The 24,052-nt window shown below is 48.6% G+C and overlaps 1 protein-coding gene across 4 annotated transcripts in view; it reads left to right on the top strand.

Annotated features, from left to right (window-relative positions):
* The window catches only part of TNC (tenascin C), a 91,192-nt gene extending 80,158 nt beyond the window's left edge, over positions 1-11,034 (top strand). For all 4 annotated transcript variants that reach the window (XM_015245355.3, XM_031677466.2, XM_072959998.1 and 1 more), the window contains 6 exons: positions 1,604-1,736; positions 3,374-3,525; positions 4,107-4,203; positions 5,081-5,242; positions 7,584-7,747; positions 10,333-11,034. In XM_015245355.3, the coding sequence (XP_015100841.2) occupies positions 1,604-1,736; positions 3,374-3,525; positions 4,107-4,203; positions 5,081-5,242; positions 7,584-7,747; positions 10,333-10,443 (819 nt within the window). In that variant the 3' untranslated portion in view covers positions 10,444-11,034. The remainder of the gene's footprint in view (positions 1-1,603; positions 1,737-3,373; positions 3,526-4,106; positions 4,204-5,080; positions 5,243-7,583; positions 7,748-10,332) is intronic.
* The last annotated feature ends 13,018 nt before the right edge of the window (positions 11,035-24,052 follow it).

The following is a 24,052-nucleotide window of genomic DNA, read 5'->3' as shown; positions in this document are numbered from 1 at the left end:
CACTGTGTGAGCGGAGGCAAGCCTCTCATCTTCTTTGGGTGTCAGTGTTCACATCTGTAAAATGAGTGCACTGGACTCACCAGCCTCTAAGGGCCCTTCCTGTTCAGGCATTCTAGGACTCACTGTTTACCTGAAGTCATCCGTCTCATTTCCATCTACCCTAAATGCCTAGAAAACTACTTTGCACACCAGTTTAGAAAGCTGATAGGCTATTGTATCCCCAAGTAATTCAAGGAACCAAGCTTTGTACCTGATCCTTCCCCAAGGACCAGACCTGGGGGCCACACAAAGGTCACTGCGTCACTAGTATCAAATGGGCACTCACCAAGGTTTACTTTCCGGCATGTCCAGTCCCCAGCTATATCTGTTTCACTCAAGAAAATCAGCCTGGTGTAGGAGGAAAGAGTCCTGGACAGCATATTAGGAGACAGGATGCAGAACCATCCTCTGCCACCAACAATTTATGGAGTGAGTGCAAGTCTCTTAGTCCTCTGAACCTACCTCCCGCTCCACTATTGGAAAAACCAGGATAACTTCACTTTCCCAGTTGTGAGGACAAGAAAGAACCTTCAGGGGCTTCCACACTGACTCATTATTGCCTAAACCCAGTTGGTTGTGTTCACAGGTTGTAGAAAGCACTGTTGTGTTTGGTTTGCTAGAAATGTAGCTTGAATTCCAATCCCCTGATACCAAGGTCATCTGCTAAAAGGTGATTTCACAGGCACCTGAAGCTTGAAAGAGGATTCGAAAGGAAAGAGGATCTCCTGCAAAACTGAAACCGATCAGGTCCTCTGGGCAGCAGCACAGTGGCCAGTCATAATCTGCAGGCGTAGTCAGAACACAGCAGCCTGCAGCCACCATACACATCTGCCTCTCCTGGACATCCCTGTTCTAGAAAAGAGACGGGCGGGGTCAGCTCATGCTGCCACCATGCCATCCATGCCCCTGAGCTGTTGTAATTACCTCCTGACTCAAGAGAGCCCCAAAGTGACCGTGCATCAGAATCATCGGGGAGCTACTTAAATATATCCCTGGTCAGGCTCCACTTCTGACTCTTGTGATCCAGTTGCTCTGGGATAGAGCCCAGGCACTGTTTTACGGTAGAGCTTCCCAGAGGGCTATGAAAATGAGCCATACGAGGGACCACTGACCTAACTGGTCTCAAAGTCTAAACCTTTGCCCTTGGTGTGATTCATCTTGCCACCAGGTTAGGTAAGCTCATGCCATTCACTTTTTCAAAAACCTTTCAGGAACCTCCGCTCCTTATAATGATAAACTTCAAATTCCATAGCTTGGCCCTTGGTAATCTGATCCTTGCCCACCTCCTGTACTGCTCCCCTGACTGAAGTGTGGCTGAGGGAGGGCACTGCCTCCTCGTATCACTTGCGTTTGCTCTGCCCCTTCTGGCCCCAGGAGCTTTGCTCATGTTGCACTCTCCCCATCTCTGACATCCCAGAAGTGAACGTGGAATCTGGCACAGAGTGGGGCTCAGTGGATTCCTCTTGAATGAAGACATATATGGATGGGTGAATGAATGAATGCACCGTCTGTACTCTGAGGATTTGTGTAGCCAAAAGCTGTTATATTTTCCTTCTGCTCTTAGGAAGTCGTCGTGGGTCCAGACACCACCTCCTACAGCCTGGCAGAGCTGAGTCCATCAACCCACTACACGGCCAGGATTCAGGCACTGAATGGGGCCCTGAGGAGCAAGGTGGTCCAGACCGTCTTCACCACAAGTAAGGGGCTCAGGAGGCAGCCAAGCTTTGACATCAAACTTCATGAGACTAAACCAACCCTCAACTTCTCCTCCAACTGCTACTTTACATGTTTCCACCAAATCTCTGAAATGAATCAATTCGCTGTTTCTACCTAAAAGCTGGAGGAATGTGAGTGCAGGAGGTTACAGGATTCACGGCGAAAGGGGAGGAGGGCCAGCGGTGAGAGCATCTGGATTCAGTCCCTACCTCCACTACTTGCTCTGAGTGATTTAGGAAAGTTATTGCCATTCTACAAGCCTCAGTTTCTTCATCTATATAATGGCATCAATGACTATCCCTTCCTCACAAAGACCTCTGAGGGTCCTTGTAGTGTATTTGAACACCAGCCCAGAGTGTGGCCCACTGAGGGGCTCATTATAAGCTGTGTCATTTTCTCTCTCCTGCAGCATGTCAGCATGTACAAAGGATGTTCATAATCAAAATCACAAACAGTCCTCCCCCAAAGCTGGTACAGTGGGCCAGGATTATCACGCCCAGTTTTCTGGCGGGGAAACAGAGGCTCCCAGAGACTAACTGACCTGCTCAGGGTTATACTGTGAGTTAGAGTCAGCCCTAGGCTCAGGTGTCCCAGGACCAGGGAACCATCCCTCCACCCTGCCACTGGATGTCCCCTGCAGATGGCAGACATGCAAGTTGTTCCGTTGGTGGAGAAGAGGAAGGAAGCATCCTTTTCTGAGAAAGGGAAGAGTGGGCCTCTGGACAGCCCTGACCCTGGCATACACAAAGTGTACCCAGCGCTGCCTCCTGCCCTTCACACTGCCCTCTAGTCACTCTGCACACACTCTGCACAGAGCACCTCTTTGCCAGATCTTACTCCAGGGGCTGGGGACACAAAATATAAGTGTGCCCTAAAGATGCTCTCAGAGCAGGGCCATGAAATAAACAAGAAAATAGCTAAGGATACAGCCTCAGGTGAAAGTAAAGTACAGTGAGGAGGTCAGATCAGAAAAAAAGAACTTCTTTGACCATCAGTTCTCCGGCCCACCTGCTAAGCCCCAAGATCATCTGTTTCTATCAAGCTTTTAATTTTCTGCACCACATTATTGCACTTGGAAATTCCCCAGGCATTCTTGTGCTCACAGCAGTTAAAAGACTTCTCCAGAGTCTGAAGGCAAGTTAGTGTCAAGTTCAGGACTAGAGCCCTTATCTTTGGCTTTAGAATCCTCTGAAGAGACAGAGCTGCATCCAGCCTAACAGAGTGCCCTGACCCACAGTGTGCCACCCACTGGGTGCTGGAGACCCTGCTACCCTGGCCAGTACCTGGGTTTTCATCAGGTGCTGCCTGGCTGTTCCAGGTAGATGAAGGTCAGCGTGACACACGCTCCTCACAGTGACTCAGCTCTCCTCCCACTGATATCACTGGAGCTTCCATCAATATAAGAAACTGAAATGGGCCCCTTATACCCATAACCTGTAAGCCTCACTGCACCCCTGCAAAATAGCTTTTATCTCAGCTTGCACATGAGAGGACAGAGCCTCAGAGAGGTTGGGCTGCTTGCCCACAGGAATCTAGTCAATGAGCCCCTGAGCTGCAAGTTGAAAGGTCCTACTCCAGTCCTGCTCTGTGAGAGTCACTCTTTCTTCTCATCCTGCAGCTGGACTCCTGTACCCATTCCCCAGGGACTGCTCCCAAGCCATGCTGAATGGAGACACGACCTCTGGCCTCTACACCATTTATCTGAACAACGACAAGGCCCAGAAGCTGGAAGTCTTCTGTGACATGGCCTCTGACGGGGGCGGATGGATCGTGAGTGTCATGGAAACGGACTCCAGAGCTCTCAGGAGTCGGGGGTAGGGCCGAGGAGGGGCAAGGATCTTCCCCGTGCCCTCTGACACTAATGTGCGTGATGTTTTGCAAGATAGTGCCTGTCACATGGAGACACAGGAATTCTCTCTTAAACAAACACATGGGAAAGAAGCTGAGGATAAAGCACAGTTCCCTGTTTTCCTGTAATTTATCTTATTTGATCCTAAAGCATCTGTGTGATCTATAATGGCAGCAGTCAGCAAGCCCATCGTGGGTACCACCAGCACGGCCTCCCGCACACCAACATCCCGCACCAGCGTGGTGCGTTTGTTACAACTGATGAACCCACGCTGACACACCACAACTACTCAAAGCTGGGCGGTAGTTTTCAAATCTGTTTTTCAGACGAGAACACTGAGACTCAGAAAGGGGAGGTGACATGCCCTGAGTCACGTGGCAAATAAGCGGGACACAGGCGGGGATGAGTGCTTCTCCCACAGTGGATGCTTCTTCCTCTCAGAAAGATGTCTTCTCTTCCTTCAACAGCTTAAGCACACTTGATTCATTGGTTATGTTTATAGGTATTCCTGAGACGCAAAAACGGACGTGAGGACTTCTACCGAAACTGGAAGGCCTACGCTGCTGGGTTTGGGGACCTAAAAGAAGAATTCTGGCTTGGTAATGCGGCCTGCATGCTGTGTCCCAAATGCCCCTTTCTGCCCTCCTTGTCATTTGTCCTAACCTACAGCAACATGTGGGAGAAAAATGGATTATGAGGAAACAACAGCTTGGGTGGTCGACACAGAATATCAAATTCTCAATGAAAAAGACTAAATTTTCTGGGTCACTAAAAATAAAAACTTGATCAAAGGAGAGCCAAAATCCAGGCTTTAAGAATAAACCTAGCCTTAAGTCCATCACTGGACCATATACAGAAGCAACCTCACTGGTATCCTTTACTACTTTAGTCCTGTGCTGACATGGGTCCCTTATAGCCATAACCTCTAAGCCTCACAGTGCCCTCACAAGGCACAAAATTCCCCTCTTGTACATGGAAAAACAGAGCCTCAGAGAGTTCACGTTGTTTTCCATAGGAATCTAGTCAACAAAGAGTTAAGCTGCAATTTGAAATCTCTCAAGCCAACACTATAATGCTATCATCCATCCATCCATCCATCCATGCAACTCACAATTTCCAACAACCTGTCTGCACAGGGCACTGTCCTTCATACCAGTGCCTGGACCAGGGAATGTCTGGCCATTGCCTTTCACCTGTAAGGAGCTGTAGAGTTTAAAAGGAACATTCTCCACCTTATCTCCTTTCATTGTCACAATACGCTAGGAGGTTGGCAGGGCAAAGATGTCAACCCAGTTTTCCTAAGGCTCAGAAACAGCATACATCTCACCGGGTGGTGCAGCAGCAAGGAGCAGACCAAGCTGCTAGCCCAGGTCTGTGTGATGCCAACCTCTTCAGGGTCGCTGTTCTTACAGGGTGAGTAGAAATGACAGCGCTGGTCACTGCACTTCTTTGGCAACCCTTGCCTGTCATCCACAGGGCTGGACAACCTGAACAAAATCACAGCCCAAGGGCAGTATGAGCTCCGGGTAGACCTGCGGGACCACGGGAAGACAGCCTATGCCGTCTACGACCGGTTCAGCGTGGGAGACGCCAGGACTCGCTACAAACTGAAGGTGGAGGGGTACAGCGGGACAGCAGGTAGGGGCAGCCGCACTTAGAGCCTACGGAACCACAGAACCTTCTTGTGTTTCCAGCTACTTCCTCCAGTCATCATTCCTTCCTTCATCAGTCCATCCGTTTGTCAACAAATATCTGAATCCCTACTAGGTGCTAATCCAGCAGAACTATAACTGTACAAAGTTGAGCGGATGTTTTGGTCACTGAAACATGAAGTAGGTTGAGAATCAGGACAATCAGGATGGATTTGTGGCTACCATTGCTCAAAAAACACATCTTTTTCTTACCTATTTTGAGATATCAGTTTTAGACTGAGAGAAAAGCAGTTGCTTAGAGCCTTAATTCTCACCTACTTTTGTGCTTCTCAACTTTATTTACATACATCTGACTCGGGTGGGGAATCTTATTAATGTGCCAACACAGGACATCTGGGGTGGAATCCAGATACTGCATTTCTTACAAGTTCCCTAGTGATGCCACTGTTGGTGGCATTGCTGGTCTGCAGCTGCACTTTGAGTAACAGACAATCCACTCCATCACCTGACTGGATGAATCTCTTCTACGACATTCCTGCCACGTGGCCATCCAGCTTCAGCTTGCACCCTCCATGACAGAAGCTCACTACCCCACAAGCAGTCCTTCTTTCCTTGTCTGGTACATAACCTAGTACAGGTTTTAAAAGTTTCTTTGATTTAAAATGGCCTTTGTATGGTTTTCTGGCTCCACGTTAAAGGAGAACTAAATAAGGAAACAACATGCATTCAGGTCCTCAGATATTTCACATGCATTACCCTCTTTTAATTCTCATCAAAAAACAACAAAACAACAACAAAAACATTCCAGGAAAATATTGCTATTACACAGATGAGGAAATTGAGCCTAGAGAATCTGGCGATTTGCTCAAGATGTAACAGCCGGCGGAAGGTGGGCCTGGGGTGCAAGCTTGGCTTCAGACGGGTGTTCCTGGTAACAAGGGGGGGATCAGGTGTAAAGGTGGGACCACCTCACACCACCCCTGCCCAGTCCGGGTGGCTCTTGGTTACCTTTATGAAAACAGAAGACACTGATGCTATAGCACATCCCCAGTCTCTCAGCCCTGGAAGAACCCACCCACAATGGGGAAAGTCTCCACAGTAAGATTTGCCAAAAGCCAGGCTCAGTCTAAGGAGAGATCAAACTCTTTAGAGATCAGTCTGGTGGTAGTGAAGAGAGAGACCCAGGGGCACAAACTGTTTTCATTCTTGCATTCTTCAAAGAATCCTGACATTTTATTACGTGGCAATAAATACCTTTTTTGTTGAAACGGCTTCAGGCAAGAAGGATATTGTTACACAGCAAGCAAAGGCACTGAGCTGCAGGAATGTGGCCTCCATCCATCTCTCTCTGTATTTCCAACAGAAAATGAGCCGAAATATGCCCCTTCACTGAGCTAAGCCTTGGAAGCCACACTCTCCTGTGTGCACTGACGGCAACCAGCCCCTCCACAGGAGGGTATCTCACTTCATCAGGATCTAACTGCTCTTGGGTAGCTTCCTCAGTTAAAAAGGCACCCAAGGCCCTTTGACGACTTGCTCCAAAACGGCAGGATAGAATGCCTCAATGCTCTGAAATTTTTATGCACAGCATTAGTCAGGGTTAGGAGTGAGGGGGCAGAGAAAAAAAAAATGGTGCTTAAATGCTCCTAAAATTCAATACATTAAATTACAAACTAGATTTCCATATAGCACTGTATACAAATGGGCTCCTTGTCTAAGAATAAGGGAAAAGGTCCCATAAACACTTTGAAAAATCATTGTACGATACACAGGATATTTGGTGACATCTAATGCCTGAAAGGTTTAATTATAAGCATAGCTCTAAATACTTGTATTGGGGGGAAAGCACACCATTATTAAATACAGATTTCCCACCTTACCCTCTGAGCTCCTTTGTGGAAAGAAAATGCAAAAACAATCATAAAGATAACAACAGTCGTGACCGTTAGCATACCACACTCTCTGTTTAGCATTTACCTTCCTCGTCATTGTTCCAACAGCCCTCCGAGGCGGACCAAATCAATGTGCTAGTTCCATTTTATAGATGGGAAAACTGAGGTTCGGCAGGAGCTTGACTTGCGTGAGGTCACAGGGAGTGAGAGATAAGACTTGAAGTTGGACCCTTTTTCTACCACCTTATGCTGCTTCTATCAGAAATGAGTCTGGGGTGACACTCACGTCCCATCCAGGCCCGTGTTTCATCCTAAGTCTGAGCCCAATGTTCAAGGCCAGCCCACCGCAGGGCTGTTCACTTGTCACCCTGGCACTGCCTTCACAGCCCACAAGGAAGCTCCAGCTGGTTCTCAGTCCCACCCTCTCTCTCCCAGGTGACTCCATGGCCTACCACAATGGCAGATCCTTCTCCACCTTCGACAAGGACACGGACTCAGCCATCACCAACTGTGCGCTGTCCTACAAGGGGGCTTTCTGGTACAAGAACTGCCACCGTGTCAACCTGATGGGGAGATATGGGGACAATAACCACAGTCAGGTGAGCAGACCATGAGGCCCTGAGCAGGGCTGAGACAAGGAGGTAGGGACCTCAGGTATAAGACAACATGTTTGTTCAAAGTGAGGAGAGAGCCCCCTGGCACTGCAGGTCAGGTAAAGTCACAGAAATGGCATATGTAGCATATGTTAACCAGGAAGGTCCCAAGGAGAATCACTGGTCGAGGGAATTTCAAACAGAAAGATTTCCTCAGAATAAATCTTTGTCTGAACCCCAAAAGGAAACATGGAGGTGGAGACCGTCTGGGTGAACTGGGGGTCATGCTCCCCACCAGGGCGCTGCCTCCTCACCCTGGCCTGGGGGCACCTCCAGAATCCCAGAAACATCTCAGGACAAAGACCACAGATTCCAAGTCCCCTCCTTTTATGAATCATACGATTGAGGCCCAGAGAAAGATGACTTCCCTGAGGTCACAGAGTGAAGCTGGAGGCAGAGTTAAGCCTCCCCCTTCCAGCCCCCTCCCCCTGCGTTTCCCTGCACCACACTGGAGGCTGTGACACAATTTCTGCAATCATAGAAACAGGTTTTGTCCACCCTCTTCAGAAACAGGTGAGCAAAACCAAATTCAACCATCACTTTACACTGAGCCCTGCCTACACCAGCAGGTGCCCTCAAAGTGGACGAAGTCAAGTGCGCTACTTAGTCAGAGGTCGTCCCCAGCCCAGGAAGGAGGGACGGGTATTCACACAGAGCCACCCAGCCTGACCCCTGGGCCTCAGGGAGTCTGACCCAGTTGTAACCCGGGATCCCAGGGGCTTTAAGAAGAGGCAAAGGCCCAAGCCGCGGCCAGCAGCCCCAGGGATCCTGACGGGTGGTCGCAGGGGGGTGCGGCATCTCATCACCCTGCCCACTTAGACTTTATTGTTGTTGGGTTTTTCTTTCTGCTGCTGTTGGGTTGTTTTGTTTCTGTTTCCGACCGGCTTCTCTCTGTTACCAGTGATTTCCAAACCTGTGTTTACGGTGAGTTAACTGCCAGCAAGTGGTCACTGTGACCTTAAACGTAGACCTTACCTTGACATAGTTTCTGACACTTTTCAAAGCGCGCTCGCCTTCTCTAGCCCATGTGCATGCCACCTTTGCCCTGCCAGGGGCCCAGGACACGGCTTTTCATGCCTGTTTTACAGAGGAGGCAAGACCTGAAGGGCACCTCTGCACATCATCCTGCGTCTTCTCCATCGTAACACGTGCGCTCTGAGCATTACTGTACTGCCTTTCTCTCCTTGTCCCCCTAACACCGGTGTAACACAAAGTCCTTCCAAAGAAAAAAAAAAGTTACAAGCCAAAAGGAAACTTCTTTTCCATCTTTCCATCCAATTTTGGAAAAGGGAGATGACACAAGAGGCCACAGAACAGTAAGAGGAGTTTGGTCCCAGCTCTGTCTCTGCTCCAGCCACTGTGTGGCCTCTGTGAGGCTGCTTTCCCTCTCTGGCGTCCATCTCCACCACGGTACAAGGAGGGCTTGCTTCCAGCTCTGAACCTCTAGCAGAGGGAAGAACAGGGACAGAGGAGGGCAGCACAAGGATCAGCCTGAGTAATTACAAACACACTTGCCTATGAGGTAAGTCAGCTATTCTCAAGTCTAGAGACTGCCCAGTATCAGTCAATGCCAAAAAAATCAGAATTAAATAGAACGTCTACTTTTCCCCTCATTGCACCAGCCATTAACTTCTCCACGGACACATTCCCTCACAGCCCCACAAAGCTTAAAGAGAAGGGGGCTCAGCACACGGGGTGGAGGCCTCAGAGGAGGACCCTGTGAAGCTGACCCCCACCCCTAGTAGGACAAGGGGGCTGAGGAATTCGGTGGGCAGGTTCTACCATCATAGACTTAGCTAAAAACCCAAACATGGAACTAGGAAGCCCAGAAATAGTCTTGTCTCTTCTTTTTTTTTTTTTTTAAATAGTCTTTTCTTGAGGAAAATTTTGGCCAAAATTCCAAGGACATTTCTCCCTACTTGAGACTGGGGAAGTAATATTTACTGAACACCTACGATGTGTCCAGCCCTGTGATAGCTCCTTTACAGATTCATTTAGTCTTCACAGTATCCTTTCAAGTTTAGCATTATTAGACCTTAAGAAAATAGTAGTGAACCTGAGGGCTCAAATGTTTTGATAACTTATTCATGACCATCTATCCATAAAGTAAGAGTACTAAGATTTAACCTTATACATCAGGTTGCAAAACTCGTGTCCAACTATGTTCCTTCTGCCATTCCATACAAACCCCAATTAATACACTCCATAGGAATCCTGAGAGTTATAGACCCCCCTGCATATAGCTACTCAACTCTGTAACCTCCAGTCATGACCTGATTTGCTTCAGACCAAAGCTCAATGCAAACTCAGGTGACTTCTGCCTGAAGTTAAAAAAAAAACAAGTCCAATTCAGTCAGCCCCTTTGAAAGTTTTCACTACACAGATCAGCAGACAGACAGGCAAGAGACTCCTGTGAAATACCAAATGGTCAAGCTGAAACAGAACTCGTTTTGTCCCATCAACTAAAGAGTCACGGTCAGCGACCACCTCGCGTAATGGAAACCAATTTAGAGATCTCCTCTTTTTCACAGGGTGTTAACTGGTTCCACTGGAAGGGCCACGAATATTCAATCCAATTTGCTGAAATGAAGGTGAGACCCAGCAACTTCCGAAATCTTGAAGGCAGGCGCAAACGGGCATAAATTCCAGGGACAACTGGGTGACAGAGGAGTAGGGCCCAGAGAAAGAAAATAGTTTTACCAAAGCATCGATGCAACCAGTCCGACCATCAAGCCACACCTGGGCATTTGGCAGGAGTTCAAGGTGACCATGGATCGTCGGGGCCAGTGGCAGCAGCACCGGCCTCACCCACTCTGCGATACTTCCTTCACACCAAAGACCACAGTGTCCAACAGGCTTCTATTCTGATTCAGCAAAAATCTTCCAGTGACAGCATCACAATGACTTTCCTTCTCTTGGGTGGCTCTGGGAATGGGAGCGGGTAGGCTGTACAGTGGTAGTTTGTTTTAGAACCAGCTGTATTGTACACAAAGCTGTATAATTAATTATCATTATTTTTGTTAGCAATGATTCAATGTGCGTCTTGAATCCGTCCCTTTTTTTACATTTCAGAAAGGCAATACTATTTCAATTTTAAGGATATGATTAATATTATTAATATAATAATAATGATGATGTTGTAAACTAAGGATTTTTAAAGAGATCTTCCTTTCCAAAACACATCTGGACAGTACCTGATTTTTTTTTTTAATAAAAGCACAAGTACTTTTAAATTTGGCTGTTGGTCCTCCTTTAATTGTTGAGCCTGAATTCCATCAAAACCAGTGTATTTGAACAAAGGAAGGAATGTTGGAAGGGAGAGATCGGAGGGATGCTGGTCAAGTGAGAAAAGGGAGACTACGGGCTGGGAGAGAAAAAAACCATCTCTGAACAAAGTTGAACAAGTTTGGGGAAAGCTTATATCTTAAGATTCAGCTTTCTGCTCAACATTTCCAGGGCTAACAGTTTATGGTTTAAAAGCTGTTTTTATGCCCACTTCCTAATGCAATCTCCTAAAAATTCTATGATATGGATGAGGTGACAACTGTTATCCAACAAGGGTTAAAACCTCCAGAGGCCGACTGCCTGAGTTCAAATCTTGGCTCCTCCATTCCTTAGCTCCCTGACCTCTCCATGCCTCTGCTTCCTCATCAGTAAAGTGAGGACACTCACACTTCTTAATTTCCTAGCATTTCTGTGGAAAATAAATGACAGCATCCCCATGAGGCGCCCTGCATGGTGCCTGGCAGATACTAATTGCTCGTGAGTTGGCCATCACTACTACCACTTTATAGATGGTGGACTGGGGTTCACAGGAGTGCACTGACTTGCCTGTGGTTACTTGCCCAATTAATAACAGAACCAGGGCTCAAACTCAGGCCTTCTGGCCCCAGTGTCCTTGCTCTTCCCCAAGCTCCTGATGAAAATCTCTCCTTCCCTGAGGATACTGTGTCATGGTGACAGAGTACAGATTGCAGAATGAGGGGTGTGGGGAAGTTACCTGGATCTTTCATCAGGCTCTACAATCCTGAAGTCTTGGAACTAAAAAGAATATTAGGAACATCTCCTTCTACTTTACTCGATGCCCCCTGTGTTGCCCACTCAGGCCTGAACACATGTAGTGATGGAGGGAACTCACCACCCAGAAAAGCAGATCTGTTTACACTCAGTGACTGTGAGTCAGAATCACACATTATATATACATTTCTCTTTTAAAACAAGGATGGAGCGGGAGCAATTCTCAGTTCATTCTCTTAGGGATTTTCAACAAATCGACTTATTTAATGAAAATGTCTGGGCTGATCGGCCTCACTCAAATGGAATGTGATGGCTCCAAAGCGAGGATCAGAGGAATCTATGGCTCCAGCCAGATTCTGTGCCGCAGAGTTTATCTTGCTTTAATAAATGCTGTCATGTTATATACACAATTTGCTGTTCCAGATCATAAGACTTGTTGCTTGCAATCCAGCCATAGCAACACTCGCCTTGCTGTGTAAACCCAAACAAGCGGGCTCCCTGTAACAACCAAGCCTTACATGGGAGGCTTAACCCTCTCCTGGCTGCTGACTGAGGATTTCCTGAACCCCAACCTATCCCCTCCAGGGGAAGACAGATATAACTAAGCTGGTGAGGCATCCCCTGGAAGCCACACAAGAATCAAATTTCCTTGGTGAAGAAACCACATCAAACAAGAATCCTTAAAATCATGGCGTTCGGAAGACTGTAGATGCCTCCACGTGGGGACCTGGTGGGCAAAAGGCCTGAGGCCATGGCATTCAAAACCTCCACGGCGGGTTTCAGACTGCCTACACTCCCCAAGTTCTGGTCAGAAGTGTGAGCTCGGTAGTTCTCACATACACCTTTCAGTGGCTGGCTCTGTGGCTTTGTTCAAGCACACTCCTCCATCTTGAAAAGCCTCCCAAAACTCTACGCCACCTCAAAGTCCAAGTCCACTTCCAACCCCATGACGCACTCCATAGCTCTCCACTGAAAATCAGTTTCCAGGGTGTCTGGTTTCCCCTTTACCCCTCCCCCACGGGCTCTCCCCCTTCTCCCCGCTCTGTATCTTTATGGCTACCCTATGTGAATTGGACCAGTGGGCTCTGATGCCCTCTGGCTTCCAGTTGGTATCAAAATGGGTAGCACGTGGACACTGAATGGAGGAGACGGGTGCAGATGGGGTGGTGGAGTCAGTCAGGGTACTTGTTCCCCAGCTCCATCCCTATAGCACCACGGCAGGCCGGCCATCACGTTGAGTGAGGTTTCCTCATAGGAGTCACAGCCTGTCAACTGGCTGTCTCCACACAACTCTCTTCAGGTTCCAGGTAACTGCTCCTCCCACCTGCCCCTCCAGGCCTAGGGGAGGCCTCTGCACATCAGCTGGTACTAGACCTGAGGAACCAAGCTAGCCCTCGTGGTCCTCTTCCGGCCTGCCTGCATCGCTGGAAACAGTCCCTCTACTTAAACTCCCCTCAGAGACCCTGACAGGCACGCCCACTCTGGGGGATACCCAGGCCCTCGGTACCGCTGTTACAGCTGCCTGCCTGCCTTTCCCCTACTAGCACCTCTCTCCCCGTGTAGTGGACGTTGGTCATTTAATGGCTTCCCAGCATCCAAACTCCTTTCTAGTTCTGGAGAATCTCCCAGTGGGTGAGGACCCTGCCTCCCACCATGAAAGCCACTGGGGAGAACATTCTTTCCTCCTCCCCATGGTGGCTGGAGCATGGGCACATAACTTGAGCTATGCCCACTGGATACCTGCAGAGAGAGTTTTAACCTCAGCAAGGGATGCAAACCGAAGAGCCTTTGAGGCCCTCTTCCCCACAACCACCATCACAGTATCTGTCCACACAGCCCCGTCCTTTGGGACTACAATCCCTCCCACCTTCTCCTCTTCTCAGCTTGCCCCACCCAAGCCATCTTCCTTCCCACCTCACCAACTCCAGGGTATCCAGGGCGTGCTCCTTGTGGGCTGTGCTGACTGGTTCTCTTTTCCCGGGGTTCTCACTTTCCTTTTCACTTATAAATCAGTACTGGGTAAGCCCTATGTGCCCAGCACTGAGTGAACAAAATAACCATGGGCCCTGCCCTCATGCAGCCTCCATGCCAGGGGGAGGATGCCAATGTGAGTCACACATTCATATCACACAAGCGAATGTATAATTGCAAACTAGGGCATTCTTTGGAAGCAGATACAAGACACTAGGAGAACATCTAACAGGGACCTGACCAAGAAGGCTTCTCTAAGGAAGGGCAGGGGAAATGTGATTTAAACAGTAAGTAGGTGCTAACCAGTGAGGGATGTAGGAGAGGCAGAGAGCAGAGCATTTCTATAAGCCCTGAGCTGCCAGGCTGCTCAGGAAGAAAGCCAGGAGCAACAGAAGCTACAGTGGTAACAGCAACCTGGTTCTGGAGCTTCTTTTGGTCCAGAATAACGATTTTGATCTTTTTCCTAAACACAGTAGGAAGCTAATAAGGAATTTTAAGCAGAGGAGTATTATACTCATGTCTTTTTTTTTTAAAACCATCTTTCTGTTGCGGTCTGTATTTGAGCCAGAAGATACAGATAGGAGAGAGCTGTAAGGAGGTCCCTGCAGGAGTCCAGGTGAAAGGTGATGGAGTTTGCAGAAGTATGGTCCTGGAGGTAGAGTATATGGTTCTGAGAGATGTTTAGAAGGTAAAACCCACAGGACATGGGGTCCCAGGGAGTTTCTCTATGTCTACACCCCTGTTCCTGAGCTACCCTCAATCCCTACAGGGAATTTTCCCTGTCATTTCAAGTAAGCCAGACTAACTAGGGATGTGGGGAGCTGGGCTCATGGCCCATTAGCTCCAGGAACTGGGAGGACTGCAGGGTCCTACAGCCATAGGGTGCTGCGCTTCAGAATTTGGGTGGGGTGGGTGAGAGAATCGGGGAGGCTCCCCTGGGGTTACTCTGACTAGAATGAGAACTCTGATGATGTGGGAGAGGTGGGGGGGGGGGCTGAGGCTGGATGCCAAGGGTGAAGTTGGTGCAGGCCTTGCCTCAAAGGCTTTGTATCCTCTGAGCGCAGCTGAGAGTGCTGAAGGTACTTATGCCAGCAGTGACATAACCAGCATCGCCCTTGGGGAAGCTCACTCCTGCAGCAGAAAGGCATCTGCCCCTCCACCCCTGTCCTCAGCCTCGCCTGGGTGCTTGGTCCTCACACATGCATCTTGCCAGGATTTGGGCTGGTGTGGGATATGAGTTGCCAGCAGAGGGCTCACTCCCACATCCTCCTCCATCCCAGAGAGCCCTGCAAAGGCATTTAGAGCTTGGAAAGGAAGCAGGGAAAAGCTGTCCTCTTGCGAATCACTCCAATCCTATCAAGACTGGAAAACAGATTTCAATGTGTTATGGAAGGAAGACACACACAGTCAAAATAAGTAGCTCCCACATTAAGCCAGTACATTTGCAGTTACAGGTAAAGAAGCTGTGTTTCAGAGCAGTGAGATGACTTCCCCAAGTTCACCAGGCTTGAAGTGCTAGAGTCAGTACTAAAGCCTACGTCTGCTGGCCCCTTCGTCGGCAGAGCCTTGAGGAGCACCCACCTGCACTTCTGTTCCTTTATCCATTGCTCCACTCAGCACACACGAACAACTGCCATTTGCCAGTTCCCTCTGAACACTTATAGTCTGCAAAGCCAATGTGATCATAACAACTGTTTTAAAGTAATTGTGTGTGTAGTCAGAGCTGAACTTGAATTCCAAATTTTCCAATTACTAAATGATCTCAATCTAGTCACTTAATTTTTCTAAGCATCCCTAAAAATGGGAATGAAGAGGACTGGCGCTCATGAAAATTTGGTATGAGTTAAAAGAGAAAACAGGCAGCGCCTGGCCTGGAGAAAATGCCAACACAGGTCTCTCTAACGTTGGAAAGACATTTGTCCAAAGCGGAGCATGTGGGTGAAATACTGAAGTCAACCAGTAGATGGCAGCCTCCCCCGGCTTTAGGAGCGCGCAGGAAGGCTGCATTGATGCGGCGCCGCCAAGGGCTCCCCGGGCTCACAGACACTTTCAGGAAACAATTTCATGGCACTCAAACCCCTCTTTCCAGGAGTGGCTCACACCTAGCCCGAGACGGCAGGGGATGGCAGGAGCCTCTTCTGTTTTTGACTTCCCCTTTGCTACACAAAACCTCCCGTCAACAACCACAAACCCTCTTGCTCAGCACCTCCTGTACACTGTGGGGAGGGCTGGGGAGGACAGGCGGGTGGGGACATGCCCAGTCCCCACTCAGATTCTGCAGAGAGCTGGCAAGGACCTCCCCCTTCTCTGGCCTTGTACTGATGTCCCATCACTAATTCTCCTTTGTGTACTAAACCCCTACTGCCACCTGCGAAGGCCGAGCTCACACGTTTCCTACTGCCAGCGCTTGTTCCTTTGGCTTGCCCCTGGCCCCTCGGCGACAAGACTCCTGACCTGCTTCCTCACTGCATCACTCCACTGCAGAGGGAGGCGGGTCCAGAAACGGGGACGCGTTCCCATTGCCTTTAGTTGCTGCTGTTTTACTTTCCCGTAACCTCTAAAGCCTCCTTTAGACGACAGTCCCTCCACATACTCCTGAGGAGCTTGGGTAGCTCTGAAAGTGAAGCCAAGGGCCCTCTGTCTGCAGGGCTTGCCTCCCGGAGCTGGTCTACACCCCAAAGAGGTACAGACTGATCTCTTGAAGTGCCAAGTCCTGTCATCTCATTCTGCTGCTCAAAGCCCTCCCTCCAAAGCTTGCCTCAGGCTTAGAGCAAAGCCCGATGTGACAGTGGCCTTGGAAGCCTTGATGCTTCCCGACTTCGACCTCTCTCTCACGATGCTCTAGGCACAGTGGCCTCCCGACTGTTATTAAGCCCGGCAAGCACCCTCCCACTGCAGACCCTTGGCCTGGAATGCTCTCTCCCCCAGTGCTCCCCCTTCCCCACTCCATGCAGGGCTCACTCGCTCACTTCCTGCAGGCGGCCTCTCAATGTCACCTCCTCAAGGAGGGTTTCCCTCACCTACTGTGTAAACACTCACGTGCACAATCACACACGCACACACAGCCCCCCATCCCCAGCACTCTCTACTTTTCTCCATGGCACATATTGCCACTGAACACACTACCAGTTTACTTAAGTGTGTCCATGTTTTCGAGAAATCAAGCTTCGTGAGGAGGGGGGCTTTATGTGCGTCTCCCCTCTGCTGCATCTCCAGCACCTAGAATGGAGCCTGCTCTGTCGTTTTCCCATCATTCCATGTTGACTGAGCATGTGACCAGACCTGGAGGAGAGGTGAATGGTCCCTACTGGCCTCACCTTATTTTCCTAGTCAATTCACTGAATGTTGACTTTGTTCCCAGCTCATTATTTTAAACAGAAGCAAACTCAGAAACAAAGTGATTTTCCCAAAGTGGCCACGTAGTCAGTATGGACTCAGATTCAGTTCCTGTCCAGCCATATCATTACCTTGACCGATCAGAACCTAATGGTAGGATTTAAAGCAACAGGAAAGGCGCTGCTCTATCAAGAGCCCCAGACAACAGCATCTCCCAGGGAGGAACAAGCTATGGACTAAGACTGTCTCATAGCCAGGGAGGGAGAAATCCAATAGGACATTTAAAGGGGAAAGAAAAAAAAGAACACCACCATAGATACCAGTCATTTCAAAGACAGAGCATAATATATGCCCAAATAAAATCACTCCTCCGGAGACCTTCCACACACATTGTCTCTTGGAGCGCATCCTCCCAGTTCTGGACAGAGGCCCCACTGCCTCGGCACACAGTGGACCATCATTTCTCAAGGATTGATGGGAAGTGGAAAATGCATCTGATCTCTCAAGCCTTTTATTTACAAGCATTAACTTTAAAAGGTTACTAAAACAATAGAAAGAGAAGGGAGAAAAATTTCCAGTTATGGCAGAAACATCACTAAACTGGATTCACCTAGTTACGCGTTCAAAAGCTTCTCCAGAACTGCCACTAGTTTGCAGTGCAAAATGAGGCCTGGATTATCTCCTGAGGCATTTAGCGTGCGTGTGCGTGTGCGTGTGTTTTCCCCGCAATCAAGGCCTTCTAAGCAATTAGCAGAGGAGAGAGTGGAGCAGGCCCCAGCAGTGTGGAAGGAATTTGGGGGAGAGGAGCACAGGAGACCCAGCCCAGTGGAGACAGAAGACCACACTCCACCTGGATACCCTTCAGGCAGCACCAGAGTCAGGTCTGAAAAGGCGTCTATCTCCATCCAAAAGCCCAGCTCAAGGCAGCAAAGAGCTTCCAACTCAGTGCAACACGGGGTTAGCGTCAGAGCAGGCGACAGACGCCACCAGGGCATGGGCTGTTCTGTGTGCACATTCACAGGACGTAGTGCGTGAACACAGCAGCTATACAATTAAGATTTCTTTTTTAAGAAATACATTTATGATAGCTGCCTGGAAATTACTGGGAAGGACTGTGAGGTCACACCCAGGCTTATCTGAAAAGAGGGTTGCACTCAATTAATAGATGCTTCAGTATATTTTCTAGATGTTTTAACATATTTGTCATTCTTAGAATGGTACATATTTAGACAATCAAGATAGTGAGGTGACTAGAAACCCCACCTCTTTAGAGAGAGGGAAGTGGAATAATAAGTAGGGATGTAATCTCTGTCTCAGAATCTCTGAAGGTCTGTCATGGAAAGGAGAGAACAGATCTATCTGTTGGGAGGCAGAGGGAAGAACTAGGGTTCAATGGTGAAGTCTACATGGGGACAACTGGCACTCAAATAAGAAGAGAAATTCTAACGAGCAAAGCCATCCAGAGAATAGGCAGCCACAGAAGCAGTGAGCACCTGACACTGGAGGGATCCTGGGGCTTCGTGGTAGTTCAGACACTAAATAGTGGTGTAGTGTCCCTTCCAGCCCCAAATGGACTTACTCTGCACCTCTGGATCAGTTACTTGTCTCATACAAGGGGTCTAAAATGTTTCTACTCCAGATTTCCAGGGTCCAGCCTGAGCCCCAGATACAAAAATAGGAAGGGCTATCATGAAAGAGCTGAGACAGCATGAAACACAGATATTACTCTTAAGAAGAAGGTGGCCCTTTACACGAGAGGTAATAAAAAGAGAGGGTTGACTGTCTCTCTGCACAGACAGAACCCCTCCTCCAGGGAACACCCTGGGGAGGACCCATATTTGCAAGATGGCAACGTCATGAACCTCCTAAAAAAATCTAGTTTCATTCGTTTCTCCGAAGCAAGCTCCTTACAGAAAAAGAAATCTGCAACCCCAACCATGACCTCCTGCCAGAGACTCTCACTGCCTCCTGGGCCAGGATATTGGCTACAAGAGATTGCTCAAGGCCAAATTTCACTTTCTAAACTTCTTTTGGGAAGTTACAGGAGGCTTGCTCAAAGTCACAGTCTCCATAAAGAAGATCTTAAGTGTAAAAACAGAGACCATATTATCATTCAGCTCCCTATCTCAGACACTACTTCATCCTTCCTTCCGCACTCAACCTAAATAACTGAGAGCATTCAAATGGAATTTAAATGGCTTCGTGTACAGCATACAATACATGTTTTTAATACTAAGGCTTAAGATCGATCATAACAAGACCACTAGGCAAAGAGGTAGAAAACTGCCTCCCCAACCAGAAAGCAGGTGTGGTGGGGACAGGAATCATCTCTTAACAAACTCTGTATCAGCAGCATCTGGCAAGGAAGATAGACATATGCTAAACCAATGAAAGAACCAACTGGCTTCAAGCTCTGGCTCTGCTACAGAATTAGCTGTGCGACCTTCGTTAAGTTACACAACTTCTCCGAGCCACAAGTGCTTTCATCTTAAATCAGAAATAGTAATAGCTACATCAAATGACTGCAATAAATGCGATAATGTGTATAAAGTGCCCTAGACACACAGATTTGGAGCCCAGTAAATGGTATCATCCTCCTAGGCCCTAGAACCGTATTTTACGTAGTAACATTTGTTCACCCGGTAAACATTTGCCTTGGCTGATCTGTAGGTGGAACTGATATGAATGCTCTAGGTTAATTTAGACAGGTGAGTTCAGGTGTCTCGGGCTCAGGTAGCTGCTCCACAGAAGAGTTTGGGGCAGAGGGAGAGAAGGCAATCCAAAATTTAAGTACCTCTCTGCTAACTGTGAGAGGCAGCAAACATTCGTATGTGTCTTCCGTTCACACTCTGATTTCTAACTTGGTATTTTAGCTCCACAAAGCAGAGTTCCCAGGTCTTGCAGGGGATTCACGTAAGATTCACACACTTTATGGTTTTTCCATTATTAAAACAGGATATATAGACACAGTAAACTCCACTCAGAGAATCATTTATTCTTAAAGGAACCACATAAGAAATTCCTATAGTGTCTGGTCCCCGCTCCCTGACCCCAGTGAGTTTACTTCTGCAAATGGACCCATATTGGATGCTGTGATCAGGAATGAAACATATGCCACCCCGCATGTTCCCTCACTACGTTAACTGCAAGGAAAGTAAAGACAAATTCACTGCCATCACAGCTCAGGTCTGGGGCATAATCTATTCCTTCCAGATCTTTCCACTGGTCCCTGTTCTCTTTTCCATCCTAATGATTAAATTTTGCTTCTGTTTAATCCATAAACCACTTCAAATATTTCCGTAGAAAAATAAGATAGAAGATCATTAAAATATGAAACATACACAGATTCCCAGTGTGGGCCCCCTAGTTTGAAAGCAATACCTGATTTCTTTCCCTCAGATGTAACCATCTTTAAATGAGTGATGATGCTAACAAATAATAATATCGAACACTTAAAATAGCTCTGGCTAGATGCCAAGCACTGTTGTAAGTGCTTCCCGCGTAGAAACTCATGTAATCATCACAAAAATCCTGGGAGGTAAGTAATACCTGGTAAGTAATACCAGTATGCCCATTATACAGAGAAGGAAACTGAGTCATAGAAAGGTTAGGTAACTTCAAAACTACACTTCTGAGGAGCTGCTTTATTTAAGACAGTTAGGATTAAAATGGAACACTTTAACCTAAAACCTCATCATCTGGGAACCATGAAGATGACTGTGACCCTTGAACAATGCAGAAGTCGGGGCGCCAACCTCCCCCCAGTCAAAAATCCAGGTATAACTTTACAGTCAGCCCTCCATGTCCGAGGCTCCACGTCTGCAGATTCAGTCAACCACGGACCCGGCTGTACTAGAGTTCACGTTTGAAAAACTTCTACATATACATAGGCCCGCACAGTTCAAATTCCTGTTGTTCAAGAGTCAACTGTATAATCAATACACTGCAAATGCTGGCGATGGAGCCAGCCCACACGGTTAGGATACTGATTTTAACGATAAGGAGTATATTTTCCCTCTACCATTCAAGTTTCACTCTCAGGAACTGCAGACCCAGGCTGTAGAAACAATGAAAACCAAGAGACTGTTGTAACTGGGTCAGAAGGGAAAAAGATCCACACGGCGTGAGGGCACGGACCCTGACGTCTTCTCGGCTGACACGGCAGACTTGCCATTCTTCAGGCTCTCCCCAGTGTGGTGAACTGAGACAGGGATCGTGAGGTCATTGTGAAAAGAACACTTCCAGCCCCAGCTCCTGACCACAGTCTGTGACTCACACCGTGTTCAGGCGAGCTGGTCCTGCTGAGCGGGTCTGTGGAGAAGTAGCTGCTCTCATCTGCGGCTCAGAAATCTAGGGTCAAGAGGAGGCAGTGCCCTGCTGTTCCACATCCCAGAGTCTCCAGAATTCTAGGGACCACTGCAAGCTGCTTCTCCTGTGGACCAAGATTCAAAAAGACACTCTCTACAGGTCTTAGAATCCCTATGCCTTCAGGGTTTTGAAATAACCTACAGGATAGAAATGTAACTTCACTGACATGTGTATACAAGTCGTCACTTTTCCCAACCTTGAATGACATCATCAGTATGGCCACACTGAGGGAAAGAAACTCAAATACAGGAAAGTGCTCTTTAAATGGCAAAGCAGGACCAGGAAGCGCATCTTGTCCATTCCCAAAAGAGCTTCCTGCCGGCCCGACATTGTCTACAGAAATAACACTGGACCTCTGGTCTCCTCCTGAGCCCCACTTCCTACTGCCTGGTCCTTCCCTTGCCTGCTGTGCCTGACTCTGACATCTTCTACCCCAAACCTGATCATCAGCCAAAGCTTTAGCACTCCTTTGACATCCACTCCCTGGACCAGGGACGTTTGACCCCTATTTTTCTATAATGACCCCTACCAAGCCTGGTGCAAGTCTTATTTGAACTTATCCCAACACTTAGACACATGAACAAGCTGGTAAATTTTAAATTACACTGGTCAGGCTGTCAGAGAAGGATCATGGAAAGAAAAATACCATGGGATGGAGCAACCACAGGCAGGCTCCTTCAGTTAGGATGACAGGAAAGCCCCTTTTGAGAAGGTAACATTTAAACCTAGACCCTCAGTGTGACCCAGAGCACAGTCAGTGCAAAAGGGCCCAACTGGGAAGCACCTTGCTGAATGAAATGGCTCTGGCAGACACTTCCTGTGTCCAACATCATCTCTGCCATCAGTGCAGCTGCAGCAGACAAGCGGTCCTTCAAGCACATGCCTGTAAGCCTCTCCACGTCTCTGCCTCAGGGCTTTCTTCAGAGCCTGGAAAGCCCACTCAGATCTAACCCAGGAACATTTTCAAAGTGGGAGGTGGGACCTCCCTGGGACCCCTCAACCAGTGAGGGACAGGAGCCCTGGATGAATGTTCAGGCTCCTCTCCTGCAACAGGACAATTCCGAGGCATGTTTACCATGCCTTCTCACAGGAGCCCCTGAGGGATGGAGCAGAGCCACAGCCACCCACAGCAAGAACTGAATACCAGAGCACATATGGTCCTTCCCTTCTCCCGGTCTCACCCTGCCCACACCCCCACTCCTGCACCCTGGGATCATCTGCAAGCTCTTCCTCAGGCTCTGCTTTAGGCCTGATGAGCTGAGGTGGAAGCTCATAATGGTTATGGTGAAAATCAGGAGCACTATATGAGATCAGGTCCTTGAGGTCAATATGAGCCAGACCATGAACGGGCCACAGAAAAGCTTTAGGTTTTAGACTGCACTGCCTGGGGGTCAAGATGGTGGAGCCCAGCCTGGGAGTCCAGCTGACAGGCCCTCAGGTGGCTGGAGGTCCGGCCTGACTGGATCCTCTGCTAAGCCCGCTAAGATTCGGGGAAGGAACTGGGACAGGCAGGGAGGGGACACTGAGGCAAAAGTCTGCTTATCGAAATGGGGCCATCAGGGAAGCCACAAGGTAAAGTTCTGACTCAGCTCATATACTAGTGCCCAGAACTCGTATCTCTAGCACGTTGGACATGGCACAAAGACAACCGCAGCTTTCCTGACTGCTGCCTATGCTCAGTCTGCTCAGCAGTTTTCATAATGAGCTCACTTAGCTCTCAGAACAGCCGTGTGAGGCATTCTTCCCATTGAACAGACGAGGAAAGGGAGCCCACTCAGCACTAGAACCAAGACTTGAATCCACTTACTGGATTCCAAATCCCATGCTCTGGCCAAGCAACTACCCCGCCAGGGTCCCGTGGCGCTGCTGCCCAGGCTCAAGGTCAACCACTGACCCTGCTGCTGTAAGCTTGATGGCTGCAGGTGGGAGGCGCTGGGAGAGGCGGGCACTGATGCCCAGAGGCAAAGCGCCCACACAGCGGCGGTTCACCGCGCCGCCTGGGGAGATTTGCTCCCTGTGCCTCAGACTCACAGCGGCAGTGACCGGGTCCAAAGCGGTCACGCTGCGGCTGTCTTTCCATCCAAGAGGAGCGTGCCTCAGATTTGTCATCTACTTTCAGGGCCTGAATGAAAAAAACTCCAGGCCAGGGTGAGTGGGATACTTAGTTTTTTGCCGCTTAGAAAAGAAACCACAGCCAAGCTTCTATCTGCAGGGCACACATGCCCATTTATAAAACACATTCAGGGCTTGAAATCACAATGCTGAGGATGGGCAGAGTAGGCTGTGTGATTCCCGCTTCCAAGAGGAACAAACAGGAGCAGGGATGCTGAGAGACAGGACAGTGTGGCAGAAATAGCCGCAGGCCATGGAGCCAGGAATGCCCTCTCCAGCCCAATCTCTACCCCTGACTGGCCTCGACTCACCAGTCTCCCTATTCACCTTGGACCCTGACTTTGCAGGCTGTGGACTGCAGTCTGCAGACTGCAGTCTGCAGATGGACTCTTGAGGACTCTGACTCCCCAAACCACCCCACAGAGCAGACATCAGACCCACCAGAAG

The sequence above is a fragment of the Vicugna pacos genome, chromosome 4, assembly GCF_048564905.1.
Source record: "Vicugna pacos chromosome 4, VicPac4, whole genome shotgun sequence".
NCBI classification, from domain to species: Eukaryota; Metazoa; Chordata; class Mammalia; order Artiodactyla; family Camelidae; genus Vicugna; species Vicugna pacos.
Note: the sequence above shows the minus strand (reverse complement) of the source record. Positions and strands in the feature narration are given on the sequence as shown.